Source organism: Arvicanthis niloticus, chromosome 1 (genome assembly GCF_011762505.2).
Source record: "Arvicanthis niloticus isolate mArvNil1 chromosome 1, mArvNil1.pat.X, whole genome shotgun sequence".
Lineage (NCBI taxonomy): Eukaryota > Metazoa > Chordata > Mammalia > Rodentia > Muridae > Arvicanthis > Arvicanthis niloticus.
In genome coordinates this window covers 75455480-75471902 of record NC_047658.1, presented here as the reverse complement: position 1 = coordinate 75471902, position 16423 = coordinate 75455480, and the positions used below count along the sequence as shown (strand labels likewise).

The 16423-nt window shown below is 43.4% G+C and overlaps 1 protein-coding gene across 2 annotated transcripts in view; it reads right to left on the bottom strand.

Annotated features, from left to right (window-relative positions):
- Syt9 (synaptotagmin 9) overlaps window positions 1-16423 on the bottom strand; it is a 170465-nt gene extending 154042 nt beyond the window's left edge. Inside the window, exon 1 of one of the 2 annotated variants that reach the window (XR_004608893.2) lies at window positions 16025-16423. Coding sequence is in view for 1 of the 2 variants with exons in the window: in XM_034524978.2 (XP_034380869.1) it covers window positions 16025-16169 (145 nt within the window). In the remaining variant the exon portion in view is untranslated. The remainder of the gene's footprint in view (window positions 1-16024) is intronic. The other variant, XM_034524978.2, reaches the window with a different exon arrangement.

Below are 16423 nucleotides of genomic sequence, written 5' to 3'. Positions count from 1 at the left end.
CTTCGACAACTCCCCATGCATCAGTTATTATGAAGGCCGCTGCTTGCCAGTGCTGTCCTGGAGCCTCTTTGGATCTAGCCTGCTGACAGTCCACCATCTAATCCCCAGCATCCTAAAACATCACTGTCTATGTGCAATGGTGCTCCCAACTTAACCTCTCAGTTCCCATAGACTAAAGCACTGGGCAGACAGCTATGCCTGGGTTACTGAAACACAAAACTATAAAAATTAAAAGATTAAAAATATATAATGGAAGAGAACTGTGACTTTAATCTCCATCAGTTTGCTGAGTGAATCCTCTCAAACTGAACCTGTAGAGATTAGATTAGGAGAAGAGAAGGCTCCAATAATCCACACACTGTGGGTTAGAATCAATGGGTGGTGTTTTTGTTTGTTTGTTTGTTTTTACCAAGAACATAGAAAGGAACACTTTGGGGGAATTTTCTGGATCTCTTTGTAGACTCTCTATGAAACAGATTGACAATGTGATAAATTTTGCTACCTCAAAATTAAAGCAATATGCAAAAAGGACTTTTAAAGCCCTAGAATAAAAACGACCTATAAATTCTGAATATTACAGTAATGTGAGATCCACAGCCACAGTTCAGGAAGAAGAGACTGAAGAAAGGCTGGCAGTCTCGTTTCTTCATTCCCTTGGAGATGATCCAGGGAGAACCTTAGCGCAAGTTCAGCTATGTTAACATCTGACATTCATAGTTTTGAAAAGATATCATTGAAAATATGTTCAAGATTCTCTGAATCACTTTACTTCCCAAATAAAATATTAAGTAGTTTTCATGTGGCTTCCACAATCCAGTCAAATCCATTCTGTGTTCCAGGAATATTTCTGGCAAGTTAAAACACATTCCAAGATGACTGATAGCTGACAAGTCTCAAGCAGTCATGCTCTCCTCGAACTCTGTGGCCTAGAGTTCTTGCAACCATGTGTACTGTATGGTTATCCTAAGTGATGAACAGATGGTCATCACGTTACATGCTTAGTAACAAAGAAGGTTCTCCTCATTGCCAGGATACCATAGCTACATCCTAAAGCTACAATTTCAACAAGAATTTGTGTATAATTTGTATGTAAGTATGGGTCTGTACTTCATAATCTAATGTTTAAAAAACCCCACTGGCCTTTTTTTAAAATCAATTTTATATAATAAATGCATTGGGATGTCTGTATTTCCTTTCCTAATATTTGATAAAAATGTGGATATATTTTTTAATTGGGCTGCGAAAGTCATTCACCTCATCAAGTCATGAAGGCCACTGATACATGCTCTTTACAGTGCTGACAGCTCACAGACTTGGGAGCACAGATTATTGAGGTGTCCTGATGATTCCGACACAGTCCATGAGGGTTTCACTTGAATTGTCAAGGATGCCCTGGGTTGATTCTGACATTCAACCCAAACAGAGAAGCACTCCACAAACCCCTTGTATGGCGCTATTCTAACTTCTTCCCAATAGCCCTGGACACCTGCAGCAGGTGTCCTATACATCCATGAACTTGATGTATTTAAAATTAATTTTGTTTCTATTTCACACAAAAGAATTCCCAACTTCCAGTACTAAGCCTGATACATCATGTGACCACCCTCCTAGTGGCAGCCACCAGACACTTAGACATCACAAGCCCTCTATTTTATATCAATGAACTGGCTATTGTATCTCTTAAGATATTTTTTAAGGTGTCTGTCTTCTGACTTAGAAAGGCCCTTCAACACTTTTGCCTGATTAAAAACTAACTTGTTGATGTTTTCTCTATCCCCTCCCCCAGCTTTACCTCTCTCACTGTATGACTGACCACACCACTGCTCCACACTGCCCAACCTTGTCCCAATATTCAACCATTCTATAGGCTGCCTTCCCAGTTCCTGGCACAGTTCACTTGCTGGCTTATTGTTGTGCTCCCTAAAACCACTTTCACCACAATTCCTGGTTAATTCTTTACCTGTGTACTCATGACACTTCCAAAACCTTAGAGCAGTGCTTCTCAACCTTCCTAATGCTGCAACCCATTAATACAGTTCCTCATGCTGTGGTGACCTCCTGTCACACAGTTGTTTCATTGTTACTTCACAACTGTACTTCTGGTGGTCTTATGAATCATATGTAAATATCTAGTAGCAGGATACCTGATATGAGACGCCTGTGAAGGGGTGGTTTGAACTCCCAGAAGGGCTGTGACCCATAGGTTGAGAACCACTGCTCTAGACTCAGTTCTTTGAGCTTTTCTCTTTCAATAATTAGCCTTCCATCCTGTCTTAGAACCTTATACGGTGAAAATGCCCTGGATCCTGGTCTCACCAACATGGCAGCACTTTCATCATCCTGATAATTAAAATCTCTTCCTCTCCCCTTCTTTAATGCATTTCCAATAGCCATCCCCCGGCAGAGCCTATGACTGTTTAATCTCCCTTATCTTTAATTCCCCTCTTGTATGTTTGTATGTATGTATGTATGTATGTATGTATGTACTATGAGGTGTCTCCCATAGACTCACTATTCAGCTGGGGATGACTTTGAATTGATACCTGCCTCCACCACCTCCCAGATACTGAGATGACAAGCTTTGTGCCCTATGCCCAGTCATACAGTGCTGGGAATCATGCAAGGTTTTGTGCACACAAGGCAAGGACTCTAGCAATGGAGCGACATTCCCTGACCGTCCTCAATCCTCTTACATGTGCACTTTTCTCTCCTTGTTCTAATGAAATTTCACTCACTCTAATCACTGCATGCTATGCCCTCCCAACATTTTTGCTACACTTTCATTTTTAGGCATACTGACAATGCCTGTTTAGACACAAGTATCAGGGAAGCAAGATGGCATAGAGTAACAGAGCTTGCTGCCAAGCCTGATGAACCTCAGGACCCATATGGTAGAGCAAGAGGACCAACTCCCAAAAGTTGTCCTCTGACTTCACATGAACATTGTGGTACATGTATAAATGTCACACATATACCCACACAAAATAAAAATGTAAGAAACATGACCATAAAGCCCTTCCTTGTCTACACAAACATAGCTGGATGTGATAGGAGGGTCCCACATACCCACATGGATACACTTCACCCAATCCCATGGCACCAACTTGAGAATGGCCTCAGTATTAGCCAGCAGTCACTGTGTCCATCCACTCGCCCATTCTCCTAAGTAATCAGTATCACACTCCTGTTTTCAAACTGCCAGCACTTCTGACCCTCAGTCCCTCTCAGAAGCTTTGCTTCCTCGTTCACCAAGAAGGCAAGAATAATCAGAAGACAAATGATTATGGACTCCTTCCCCACATCTACCCACTGTGCCCACAGAGTCTGTCTTGACTCTCTGAGGAAGAGTGAACTGCTGAGAAGTATCATCTCCTCCCCAGCATGTCACTCCTCTCCAACGTACAAATGACTCCTTTTTTTAAAAAGTCATCTTTTGAATCTTTCCTTCTTTTCTGTTATAAAATTTGCATTTTCTTTCATTTTTCTCCTCTCTTTCTCTTTTCAAGAGACTACTTAAACATTCCCCAGCTCTGTCTTCCTTCCAAACCACTTAGCTCAGTTACCAATGAGTCTCCACATCATTTAGTATGATGGCCAGCCTGACCTCTGCCTTGATTGGCCTACTCTCTGTATTTCCTGAAGATTACCCCTATGTCCCAAGAAATATTTCTTCACATTTAGCCATGTGCTCCTATTTCTTGCCCCACTCCCTAAACTTGCCGGTCCTTCTAAATCTCCTTGTTGGGAGTCCCTCCTCTCTGATAAGTTGTGTGAGGTCTGTCTTCATTTACCCTTGATCAGTACTGTGGTCTGAGTGTTCATCCACGCCCTGCCCCCAAATTCACATGTCAAAACCTAGTCACCAAGTGACAGCATTAAGATATGAGGACTTTTAGGAGATGATTAGAACATAAGGATAAAGGGCGGGGTGTAGTCAGTGGAAGAGTCTGCATGAGGCCATGGGTTAATTCCCAGTACTGCTGAATATCAAAATAAAGGCAGAGCACACACAGGGACAGGATTAGAGTCACCTTTAAAGAGGCCGGTGAAAAACTGGGCAAAGTAACACATGCCTATAATTTCAGCACTAGGAAGCAGGGCAGGAGGATTGAGAGTCAAAGTCATCCTTGGCTACAGAGCAAAGTTGAGGCCAGCCTAGACCACATAAGACTTTGTTACCAATCAATCAATCAGCCAATTAATCAATCAAGGCCTGAGAAGACATATGGCCCATATACCATGTGAGTACACAGAGAGAAACTGTCTATGACGACCTCAGGTGATACTGACTCGTAGGGCCTTGAAGTTGACTTCCTGGCCTCTAGAACTACAAAAAATAAAAATAAAAAAGGAAACATCTGGTGTTGATCCGCCTCTCTCCCCCATCTAATTTGTTATGAAAGGATGAAGAGACTAATAGTATACACTCACCTAATCACTTGGCTTTAAATTTTACCCATGTGTCTTGAGTACCTAAGTATGTTTTTGCTGTTGAGACCTCTCTCCTAAATGTAAGGCTACCAGTCCAGCAGCCCTCCACCCTTTGTCTGGCATTAGAAACTGTATTCACTAGCCTAGATTACTCCTATCACCTAAACACTAACAGCTCTCTGTGCCTAAAACATAAACTTCTCTCAAGTCCCTCACTGGCAGCTACTTCTCCACTTATCTATTCTTCTTTTCAGAAAGGGTCTCATGTATCCCATGCTGGCCTTGAATTTTCTATATAGCTGAGAATGACCTTCAGATCCTTCTGCCTCACATTCTTTACAATGGTTCCCAGACCCTACAAACTGCCCTCCTCATCTACTTCAGTATAACCCCACTGACCCCTGGCTGATACCTGGACATGCCAGGCATGCTCCTGCACTGGGACCTTTCTGACTACCATTCCCCTGCCTGGATGCTCTTCTCTTTGATGCGTGTGCCTTACTCCTATATCTTCTGACCCTGACTCATAAGCAACTTACACTCTTTCCATTTTTTATTTTTCCTTGTAATACACAGAGGTACCTAACATACCCTATAATTAATTTACATGCAATACTTCCCTGCTCATCATGCATGTTCCATGAGGGAAGGATGCATGCTTTGTGTTTGTACATTATTTTACTGTATATACAACTGAACAGATTTATGTACAATACTCTGAACATCAAACCATTGTATGTGGTCATAGGTTACATGGCACGCTGGTCAATAAAGAAATACATATATGGCATCATATTATTATAATGAAGAGAAAAACTCGTGTCTCTTGCTTGACTACATAAAAAGGCCATGAGAATGGCCTATACCATCAGACTCGCATGAGTCTGTGTTAGCAAAACAATGAAACTGTCTAACACTGCATTTCTCAAACCATTTCCCCCATCACTGACATGTGACTGCACATACAACAGAGCCTGGCACAGTAGATGCTCAATAAATGTAATGCAGAAATGAATGACACCCTTAATAACCTGGGTACTCAATGTTCACCTTGATTCCAGAATGATCTAACTAAATGGTGAATCTGAGCTAGGCACGGCCATGCATACCTGTGGTCCCTGTATTCAGGTGGATAAAGCAAGAAGGATGAAATAAGTTTAGCGCCAGCATGGGACACACAGTTCCAGGCCTGCTTTGGCTACAGTGCAAGATCCTTCCCCCAACCCACCCACTGCCCCAAAAAATCTTCTCATGTCAGTCTTTAGATGGAAGTCCTTCAGTGGTTCGACTGCATGATGATGCAAACTGAAATGTGTTCTGAAGGCAGGCATGTCCTGTAAGTATCAGAAGCAAAGTGTGTGTGCAGCGGGTGAGTTTGCAGATATGAACAGGAGATAACCTGTGACCTGTAGGCATTCGACTCAATTACTTTTTAAAAAGTCCCCGTTACTTGGTAGTTCCCATATAGAGGAGGAAAAACCATCTCCACAGCATGGCTTTACAGACTGTGTGTCCATGGACCAGATGACTGTAGTGCAACCAAACATGCAGTCATTTCATTGTTGAATAACCAGGAAAGGTAGCAAGATGTCACCATTGGCATTGTCAGAAATTATATCTGGAACCCAGATGTTTGAACCAGATGTCTAAGCTTGCTAAAGGCAGTTTTTACAACTAGATGAGGTAATTATATTTGAGTTTCAGAGTGACATGACTGGGAATCTAAAATAGGAATCATTTAACAAAAGATTTCCTATCTGTCAGGACCTTTCTTACCTCGGACAGGAAGAAACCTGTCAACCAGAACATGTCTCCCAAGAGGACACAAAAGACTTGAGAAGCTGCACTACAGAATTCCCCTGCTGAAAACTTCCTGCCTTACTCTGCTGAGATGGATCCTTTGGGCTCACAGCAGGTCAGAGTACTTTCAGGTTTCCTGTCAGTACCAAAGCCCACCTAACCCCAGCCTCCCTAGAATCTGACAATGGTTCCCCAAGGACTTCTGTGATGGACCAGTGCTTACTACGATAGTCTCTCAGTCTTCCCAGCATGCACTTCGCTTGCTTACTATTACAGAGGATCCATTCTCTCCTGTTTTATGGGCTTTGAAATTTCCTAGAATGCTCACCCCACCCACAAACAGACTTCCCTAGGAAGCATTTAAAGACCCAATCTAGTCAGCTAATTGCTTCTCTTTTCCTGCACTGCATCCAGAGCATGGCTCTGTTCATGCCTTTATTTTATTAATTGCAGTTATTATTTTATCTCAGTTCCATAGGGGCAGTAAGCTTGTCTAATGTGTCTTTCAATTACTCAAGCCTAACCTGGTACATGGTACTTAGGAGGCACTCAATGAGTGTTTCTGAACTAATTTTCATTAGGAAAGAGTGATTATATCAGTGTGCTAACATAAAGACCATATGACATAAGTGAAATTGGGTGAAGTCACAGATGAATTTTATAATTCTTCATATTCATATAAATAAAAGCATTGCTTAGCATGAGAAGAGAGTATTACAATGGCAGCAAGAGGACAGGACATAAGGTCATTCTCAGTAATATACTATGTTCAAGACCAGCTTGGCCTGCTTAATACCCTGCCCTCCCCCTAAAAAAGCAAAGTAGAAAGAGAGGCTGGGGAGACAGCTCAGTAGATGAAGTACTTGCCACATAAGCAGGATGATGTAAATTTGAATCCCCAGAGCCTGTGTAAAGCCATACATGGGAGTATGTGTACTGAACAAGAAGAGATCCCATCTCAAATGAAGTAGAAGGCAAGAACAGACACCAAGGTTATCCTCTGACTTTCACACATGTGCCTGCACTCACATGTATACACATGAACACATACACATTATACATGAATGTCTGTATACATGCACACAAAGATTAAAAAACAGGATGTACAATACAATGGATTTAGTCAGACTATCTGAATTAAGTCACTATACAGTGCTCCCCCAATAAGCTAATTTGATTGCACTTTTACATTTAAATAAATGCAAATTTATAAGAAAAGCATCAAGATTACAAAACAAAACAACTAAAACCCAACAACATGCAAATGCACCTTGGCAAGAATAAACAGAAAATTCATCTGGGAGGAACTGCTTAACTAAGCCTAACGTAGTCAAAACACTCAATTCTACCAAAGACAAACTATAAATTAAAATCACCAGGTAGCTACTTCAATCCTGTTGAATCAGCAGCCTCCTGCTTATGTTGTCTCTCCCACTGAGAGTGAATTTACTGTTGAAATGTAACAGGACTAAATGACATAGGTCCACCAGAAATCAATTTAAGCTCATTATTATTTCAAAGGAAAAAAAAGCAGGGAAAGTATAGATGGAAATTATCATATTAGAAAAAAACACAGAAGCACCACTCACTGGGCATGGTGGCACCTATCCATTATCAGAAGGGAGGTAGGAGGACTGCCATGAGTTAAAAGCTAGCTTGGGCTACAGAGTGAGTCTGAGGCTAGCCTAAGCTACATAGTGAGACCATGTCTCAAAAGACAAAAGAATAACAACAACAAAAAGTAACAGAAATGAAGAAAGGGGAAAAAAAGAGACAGAAAAATTAAAAGATAAAATATTCCAAAAAAATGACAAAGTAAAAAGGTTATATTCATTCTTTGGAAGATATATAGCAATCACAACAAAAATAATAATTATAACTGGACAATAATCATAGAAATAATGGCTAACATTACTCAGAATTTATTATAAATATTTGATATGAATTATGATATACTGAGTTTCGTTGCCAACCTAATTAAATGAAAATGTAGGATGCCAGTTCAAATTGAATTTCAGAAAACAATAGCTAACTACTTTGTCTAAGTATGTCCCATGCAATATTATACGTTGTTTATCTCAATTTTAAACTGAACTGACATCTAGTACCTTACCTGGATCTTGTAATAGTAACCCAGATACTAGCAATCTATTTTACCAATGAGAAAACAAGGATACAGAGGTGAAGTAAACAGCCTACAGCTTTGAAAAGTAAAAAGACTAGACTAGAAGAGTAGACTAGAAATACTGTCTACGAGTGATTTCAATGAGTGTGTGTGTGTGTGTGTGTGTGTGTGTGTGTGTGTGTGCGTGTGTGTATGTATGTGTGTGTAACCATGGGCCACCACCGAAAGGAAAACAGGCAGGAAACTACGACCTATAATACCAGGTACCTGTACACATCAACCTGATACCTGAGTATTTATTCTGAGCAGGGAACTGTCTTAATAGGCTACTCTCATTTTATAAAATATTAATAATGAAATCTTGTGCTCAAGGTCACTGAACTAACCAGTAAGCGTAGGGTTAGAGTCTGGCTCTAATGCTGGCGTCCAGTACGCTTTGTCATACAGCTTTCCTTGGGTGGAGTCCTTTGCTTGTTTTCTTTTTCATTTTTGCTTTGCATTTAAGAATGTTTACTGCTCTTGCAGAAGTCCCAGCACCTCCATGGTGATTCACATCTGCCTGTGACTCCAGCTCCATGGCGTTCAATACTCTTCTGGCATCCAAGGTTCTTGCTTGCATGTGCTGCACATAAACTCATGTAGCACACACATAGACACAGAAATAATAAATAAATCTTTTCTTCAAAGTTGCTCCTGCCAGGGTTACTATACAACTCTTCATGTAAAGGCATGGTGACACATTCTTTAACATCAACACTTTGGAAGCTAAGGCAGGAGGATCAAGTTAGGCTTGAGGCCAGCCTCAGCCATCAGGTAAATGCAAGGCCGGGCAGCCTGTATTAGAGATCAAGAGCCTATCTTAAAACACAAACGAACAAAGCTGGTCCCCGTTGCAAATGCCTTTAATCCCACCACTCAGGAGGCAGAACCAGGAAGACCTCTGTGAGCTGGAGGCCAGTCTGGTCTACAAATTGAGTTCTAGGACAGCCAGGACTACATGGGAAGACCCTGTCTCAAAAATCAGTTAGTGCTCATGTAGCAGGCTCGCACGCACACACACACCCCTTTGTCTAGAGATACAGCTCGGTTTCTTAGTTGGCCAACGGTTTGTCTGCAAGGCACAAGATCCTGATTCCATCTCTAGGCACACAATGTCATGGGATAAAATCTATGCACTGGCATGCAAGAAGGTTTCAAATACACCATCAAAGCCTGCTTCTCTGAGTTTGTTTTGGTCTAAAGTCTTATCCGTAGTCTTTACTAAAGACATACATGAAGAAAAATGGAAATATGATGGTGCTTGCTTGTAATCCCATCTCACAGGAGAATAAGGAATTCAAGGTCAGTTTCAGCTACACATTGGCCTTCATGAGACCACCATCCTCTAAAAAGAGAAAATAAATTAAAAAGAAAAGTTATGATACATAGTGAAAGCTCCCAGGAAGATCAATCCCCACTGGGAAAACATCTGCATAATTCAAGTTGGGATTTCATTCAGAATACAGAAGCACATTCTCATACTTCACACTTACCCTCTCACAGTATGATTGCTCTCCTGACTTCGTCCCCTTTTATGCACCCTGAACTTCTGAACGGCTTCATCTGATGAAGAAATGTGTGCATATTTTTTTTCCTAGCTAATCACATGGCAACCACATCTGCTCACACACAGAGGTGCCAGCATGCTTTCTTTCCAATGGCATCACCTGTGTGCACTATCCCACGGGTGTTCCTCCACCCTCGGCTTCATTTTTCCTTGAGACTCTGGCCCACATCAAAGTCTGTGGCTTTGATTGTTTATTCTGAAAGAGGCAGCTGGCTAGGAGCCTGCCTGTGGGGCTGCACCAGGTTCTGCTTTTGTTTTTCTCTCTTGATAGTTACCTCGTGACTAAACCACTCACTGGTCTATGTAGCGGGATCCCACAGAGATAAAAACACACTTGTTTAAATAAAATATTTATGAAGAAACCTAAAATGTCACTGAAGTAAATGCAAATTAGACCTTCACATACTGTACATCCGACATGTCACTCACTCCTTGGAAGACTACTTCCCCACTGCAATTAACAGTCATTTTAAAAAATCAATCCCACTGTGCACAATCACACCAATAATTACTCCTAAAACTCCAATATTTTAAGAATGATTCTTTTTACTATCTTGGAAAGTCTGACTTAAGTGTCGTATTTAAAAACAATGGTTATAAAGCTTTCCCCTTAAAAACGATATTTAATTATTATTCTCCACACATAGCTTCTGATAAGAGATTTCACTGTCATTCTGTATGAGGCTTTAGCAGTGAAGTCCTACATTCTCGTTCTTTAATAAAATGCTATTCCAGTAAGGTTTTCCTCAATGTATTTTTTGTTTGTCTGTTTCTTTGATCCTAAGACAAGGTCTCATGAAGCCCAGACTGGCCTCAAATTCACTATGTAGCTAAAGCTGGCCTTGAACTCCTGATCTGGTGTTTCTAACCACTAAGAGCTGAGATTATAGACACATGGTGTATGTCACCACATTTAGCTTTAAATGTGTGTATTTACCTTAAAAGTGGATGGACACAATCAAGTCTCCTGATACTTATTAAAAGTTTTCAAAATAAAAACTTGGCAAAATATTGTCAAAAGTAACTTAGGAATCAACCCATATGGGTAGTAGCTATACGAAGGCATCAGTCAAATTCCTCTGGGTTTTTAAGTCATTTTAAAAATATTTTTAGAGTAATGAAACGTGAACTGAGCTGAGTTCAGTGGATTCTGCCTTTGTCTGTGGTTATAACAAGTTTTCCTCTACCTGACTGTAAATCAGAATCAACCAAGAAATATAAAGGACTATACCAATCCCAGGCACCACCACCCCTGAGACTTTGATTTAACTGGTCTAGGTTACAGCCCAGTCATTGTTAGGTTTCTGTTGTTGTTTTCTTTCTGCTGGAGTACTTAAGTGTTTCTATGCACTGGTCTGTTTCTCTGATCCTGAGACAGGGTCTCATACAGCCCAGGCTGGCCTCAATATGCAACCAAAGCTGAACACCATGGAAGTGGAGCTTTCCTTAATATAGTAGAAGTTAGCTGGAAGGTGGAGCCACTGATACTGTGACATTAAAGCTCTGCCTCACACCTCAGTTGGTAAACATTTTTTAGGACTTTCATTGGTACAGGTGATGAAAATATGCAAAAAAAACAAACAAACAAACAAACAAAAAACAAACAAACAAAAAAAACAAAACAAAAACAAAAAAACCTTCCAGAACCTAACAGTGGATCATGAGTGGAAACTAAGGTTGGATAAAGAACGCATAACCAAAATACTAAGGTGACTCTCTAACTATGCATAGTTTAACTTGCATAGTTTAACTATGCAAAGTTAACTTGCTTGGAGGGTTTAACCCACTGTGTATATTCAGAATAGAGAAACCGGGTAAAAGGATGGATATTTTCAAGTATTTGGGAAATCTCCATTGACAATGACTTTTGAGGTCTGAGTGCAGTTAGCTCTTTGGGTCAAATGTCTACACATCCATGGATTAAGCAAATGTAGATTAAAAACACTTGGGGGAAATTGTGTCTGTGTTGACCATAGACAGCCCTTTTCTTTCCATCCGTCAGTAAATAAGACAGCAGTAACAACTGACATATCATTTACATTATTAGGTATCAAAACCAACAGATTATTCAAGTGCATGGGAGGACTACAAAGGTTGAATTCAAACATTAAATCATTTTGTATGGTAGGCTTGAACATCCTCAGACTTTTGAATTGTGGGATCCCTGAACCAATGTCCTTCAGATACTGAGGGACACCTGCAACTGTGCCATGACTGACTAACATGCTACTTTGACTTAAGCCCACCTTTTTGTGTAAGCTGAAAGTGTGGCCGTGGGCTAGCATAGGTTTCTGCATTTCCCTTTCCCTATATATGCCAATCATTTTAAACAGGCGTCCTGCACCTGACTGTGCTAGTGCCTCATCTGAAGATCCTGCAAAAGTAGAGGTGCAGATTGAGTAAGTGTGGAGCAGGCCTGGGATCTTGCATGCCTATCTAACACTTGAACCCAGATGCTGCTGATGTAGGACAAATGCTTTGAGCATGTGATTGTTAAGAGTGAACCAGGTGGACCAACCTACATGAGCATGATGAATCCATGCAGCACCCCACAGAGCAGAGACCAGAAGAATAATAGAACACATTTGAAATTAGGAACCCATCCCAACATCCATTCTTATCTAGATGTAGAAACAATGCAATTGACTTCTGGTCCTTCCCTCCTAACAGCCAAAGATGCAGAATGGAGAAAAGGAAGAAGACACTGAAGATCAGTGAAGGCTGGGGGTGTAACTCAGCGGTGGAACAAGAGGCTGTGGGTTCAGTCCCTACTGTGACAAGAATAGATAAACAAGGAGACATTCAGAGCTCTCAGTTCTCTAGAAGGGAAAACCCTCAAAACAGCAAATGCATGGCACAACCAGTGAGCCCCTTGACAGTAAAGTCTCCAATTACAAACTGGGCATGGACCAATGGATGTTAGGCAATGGATGTTAGACACCATTCAGATGCAGGACGGCTTGGCTAACTAAAGAGGTGTGGCACGCTCAGTTACACACCAAAAGCTAGACACAAAAGAGAGCCTTCCTGCTTTTCCCTCCCTACTCCAAGCCTCTTCCTGAAACCTGCTGCTCAGTAAAGGGAGTTGCTCAGGTCAGAAGGCTGGAGAACTATCCTCAGCTCTTTTTGTCCTCCTGATACCTCCTGTCAACATATGAGTGGTGGTACCTTCAAAGTGGTCCATGATCATTACATCTCCGCACCTCCATTAGGACCATGCTGAACTTTGCGCCCCTTCCTGGTTTCTGAACAGATCACTAACACATCTCTCTACCTGACTTCACCCTTGCTTTTCTACATACGGTATCTTCTCAGCACAGCAGTCTGGCTGAGACTTCTCCAAAACATCTAAAGTTCGAGCCTTAATCATAGTATAAAAAGAAAAGTCTTTCTGATAGTTTACAAACCCCTACATGATTTGCTCTATCTAACCCTTCACCAGATTTCTTACCACGATCCACCTCCAGCCACACCTGAAGTTAGTGATTCTTAAATCACAGCAACAATGCTTCTGCCCCAGAACCTTTCCACATGCTCTTCCTGTTGCCTCGAGTATGCTGGCTTGAGAACCTGCTTAACGTTACCGTCTCTGAAAAAGGGAAAAAGCATCCTAGATTCTGCTGGGAATTGCTTGTTTTCTCCCTTCATAACTAAAATCTTGAATAGAGTTTGAGAAAACAGCCACCATGGGGTAGCCATGGCATCAGGCATAGAAGGCTGGAACATGGCATTCATGGGTTTCTTCACAGAAAAGGAAGTCACCCATTTACAGAGCAGACACTCTGGGGATCCATCAGGGCTGCTGTACATGGCTGTTCTGGGTCAAACTACTCAACAGCAGGGATGCTGTTCACCTAGCATTATGCAGTGCAGCGTCTTCAGCTACTCGGCTTTAGGGCTCAGAGATTAAGGGCACTCTTGGTTTGCATGAACAGCTTCAGAGGAATGGACATACACTCATGTGATTTATGTAAGAATTACTGTGAGCAAGGTGAGGAAGGGAGAGAAATGGGGAGATGTGGACTGAGCAGATGTGCCCTGCAGGAGAGGGTGGCGTGTTGAATGCCATCTTTGCCTGTAAATTCCTCCCACTTCTTAATTTCAGGGCCCTTCTCCTGTCTCAGGCTCAGGCTACGTCCTGACACAATGAAAAGAGCCAGAGGGGCAGGAGCTACCTCAAAGCCATGTGCCCTAGTTTAAGCAGAGCACAGCTTTCAGGAAGTCAGGGACAGCAAGACAGTGTCTCATTGAAAGCAATTTCCCAGCCCAAGAACCAGCGTTCCTCTTGTAAGGAGTATTCTTGGGACTCTTCCTCCAGGCCCGCCCAGTATGGGAACTGGGAGAGTCTGGGAACATGGGAAGCAGTCACTTCATTAAGAGAGAGAGAGAGAGAGAGAGAGAGAGAGAGAGAGAAACACGAACGAGAACACTGACCAGAAAGATATGGCATGTTTAAAGCCCAATTCAGAGGAGACAGGCTGCATCCCCCTTCTCTTGTAAAGCTGAAGATGACAACTTGTCTGAGATAACAAGGAAAATCTGCTGCTCAGGGGCAGGTTTCAGCGCTAACATGAGCTTTGGGAAAAGTGTGTTAATAATGGTCTTGGTCCTGATATGTAAGCACAGAACACCCACACTCAAGGTATCTTTCTGGGATGCCTGTGGGGAGGTGAGGCACTCCCATTCATATCTGCGGTCTGTGGGTCACATGCTCATCCATCAAGGAGCCACCCAGAGGCTGGACAACCAAGCCTCCTGGGAAATCACTGGAATGATCTGTATTTCTCCACTTAATTCTCCCCTTTGGAGTAAAACATTAGAGATCATTTGAGAAACTTACTAACATAACCACAGCATGAAAACTAGATCTTTTGAGTACAGAAAAATGTGACAAACTTTTAACACCTGCCTTGGCCACACACATTGAGCATGTCCTATTAAAGGTACGCTATTTAAATTGGCTTGTTCCTAGTTAAGAGTCAAGTAACTCTTTATCCCTTGTAAATGTATTTTTATATAATGAACTCGCTTGAAATGTGAAATGTTCATATTTACTCGCTTGCACAGCGATAGCTTATTGCCAATGTTTACACACAGGAACATCAAGGCAAAGGCCATTCTTTCATCCCTTTTTAAACAGTCTAACCGTGATTTGCCTTTTAACACTTAAAACACTCAGGCTGGAAAAATATTCGAGAGTATGAGTCCTCCAGCCTAGAAGATGGTCAGGAAATATCCAAAAGGAATGAATGCATCTTTCCAGTGCCCAGTGATGAGTAAGAAGACAGTAGAACTTGCAAACTGCTCAAATAAAACACCTTCCTCTGACCTTAACTGGTCAGATGCCAAAGTAAGTGAACTTTCCAAAGTTAGGAGCCTCACAACTTTCACCAGGACAGCTGCCAGCTGCAGCAAGCCCACCACTCGAATGTGCCAGGCTACCACAGCGAGACAAACTGGGAGTCAAGGCCTCGGCGCCTCAACACCTTGAGACATGCAAGGAAAGGGTTCAGGCCCAGCTGCTTAGACGTGTGGCTCTGGGGCCCGGCCCCACTCAATATCTTGTGTGGCCCTTTTCACTATATTGCCAGGGGAGGAACTGGGCACTCAGATCGAGCAACTCCGGGTGGAAATCAGCTGCAGCCCAGCTGTACCAAACTCCCAACTTCCCAGAGTTTCCTTGGCTTTCAGATCCCACTCCCAGCTCCGAGGCCTCCGCGGCCTCCCCCGGCTCCGGGGCGCCGGTGAGTGAAGTGGCGGGCGCAGCCCGAGCTCAGGAGCCGCCCCCAGGAGCCGAGCGAGCGCAGGTGGCGGGCGTGGTTCCTCCAAGCCTGCCCCAGCCTACCCTGGCTCGGCCTCCGCGCAGCAGCCTCCGCCCGAGTTCGCCGGGTTCCAGCATCAGGCCATGGTGCGCTGCTCGTGGAAACCTACTTGGGCTCAATGGTCACCCACTGCCCTCCACCGGTCTACGTCGCTCTTCTGCCTCAGGCCCTGGCTAGGTTCCCAAGTCCCCATCTCAGGGCCCTCGGGTCGCGACCGGCAGCGGCGGCGGCGGCGCTTACCTGGGTCGCGGAGCCGGGGTCTGGCACGGTCCCGCAGGTGGTAGATGAAATCTTGGCAGCTGTCGTGCTCCAGGGCCCCTCGGGCACAGAGCTCGGCCAGCAGCTGCAGCGCCTGGTGACAGAGCGCGTCCCTGGCCCCGGGCATCGCCCCCCCGCATCCTCGGACCGCGCCGGGCAGGCGGGCGCGGGAGAAAGCCCTCCGCCTGCCAGCTCAGAGCTGCCGCCGCCGGCCGGTCCGCGTTCCCCGCCTGAGCCGCAGCGCCAGCCGGGTCGGCCTCCCACCGGTTGCATGCAGCTCTCCGAGAGCCGCTCGCTCGGGCTTTCTCCGTCTCCCGCGCGGCCCCTCGTCCCTCCCCCGGCGCGGAGGGGAGGCGGCGCCGCACAGCCCAGCGCGCCTCT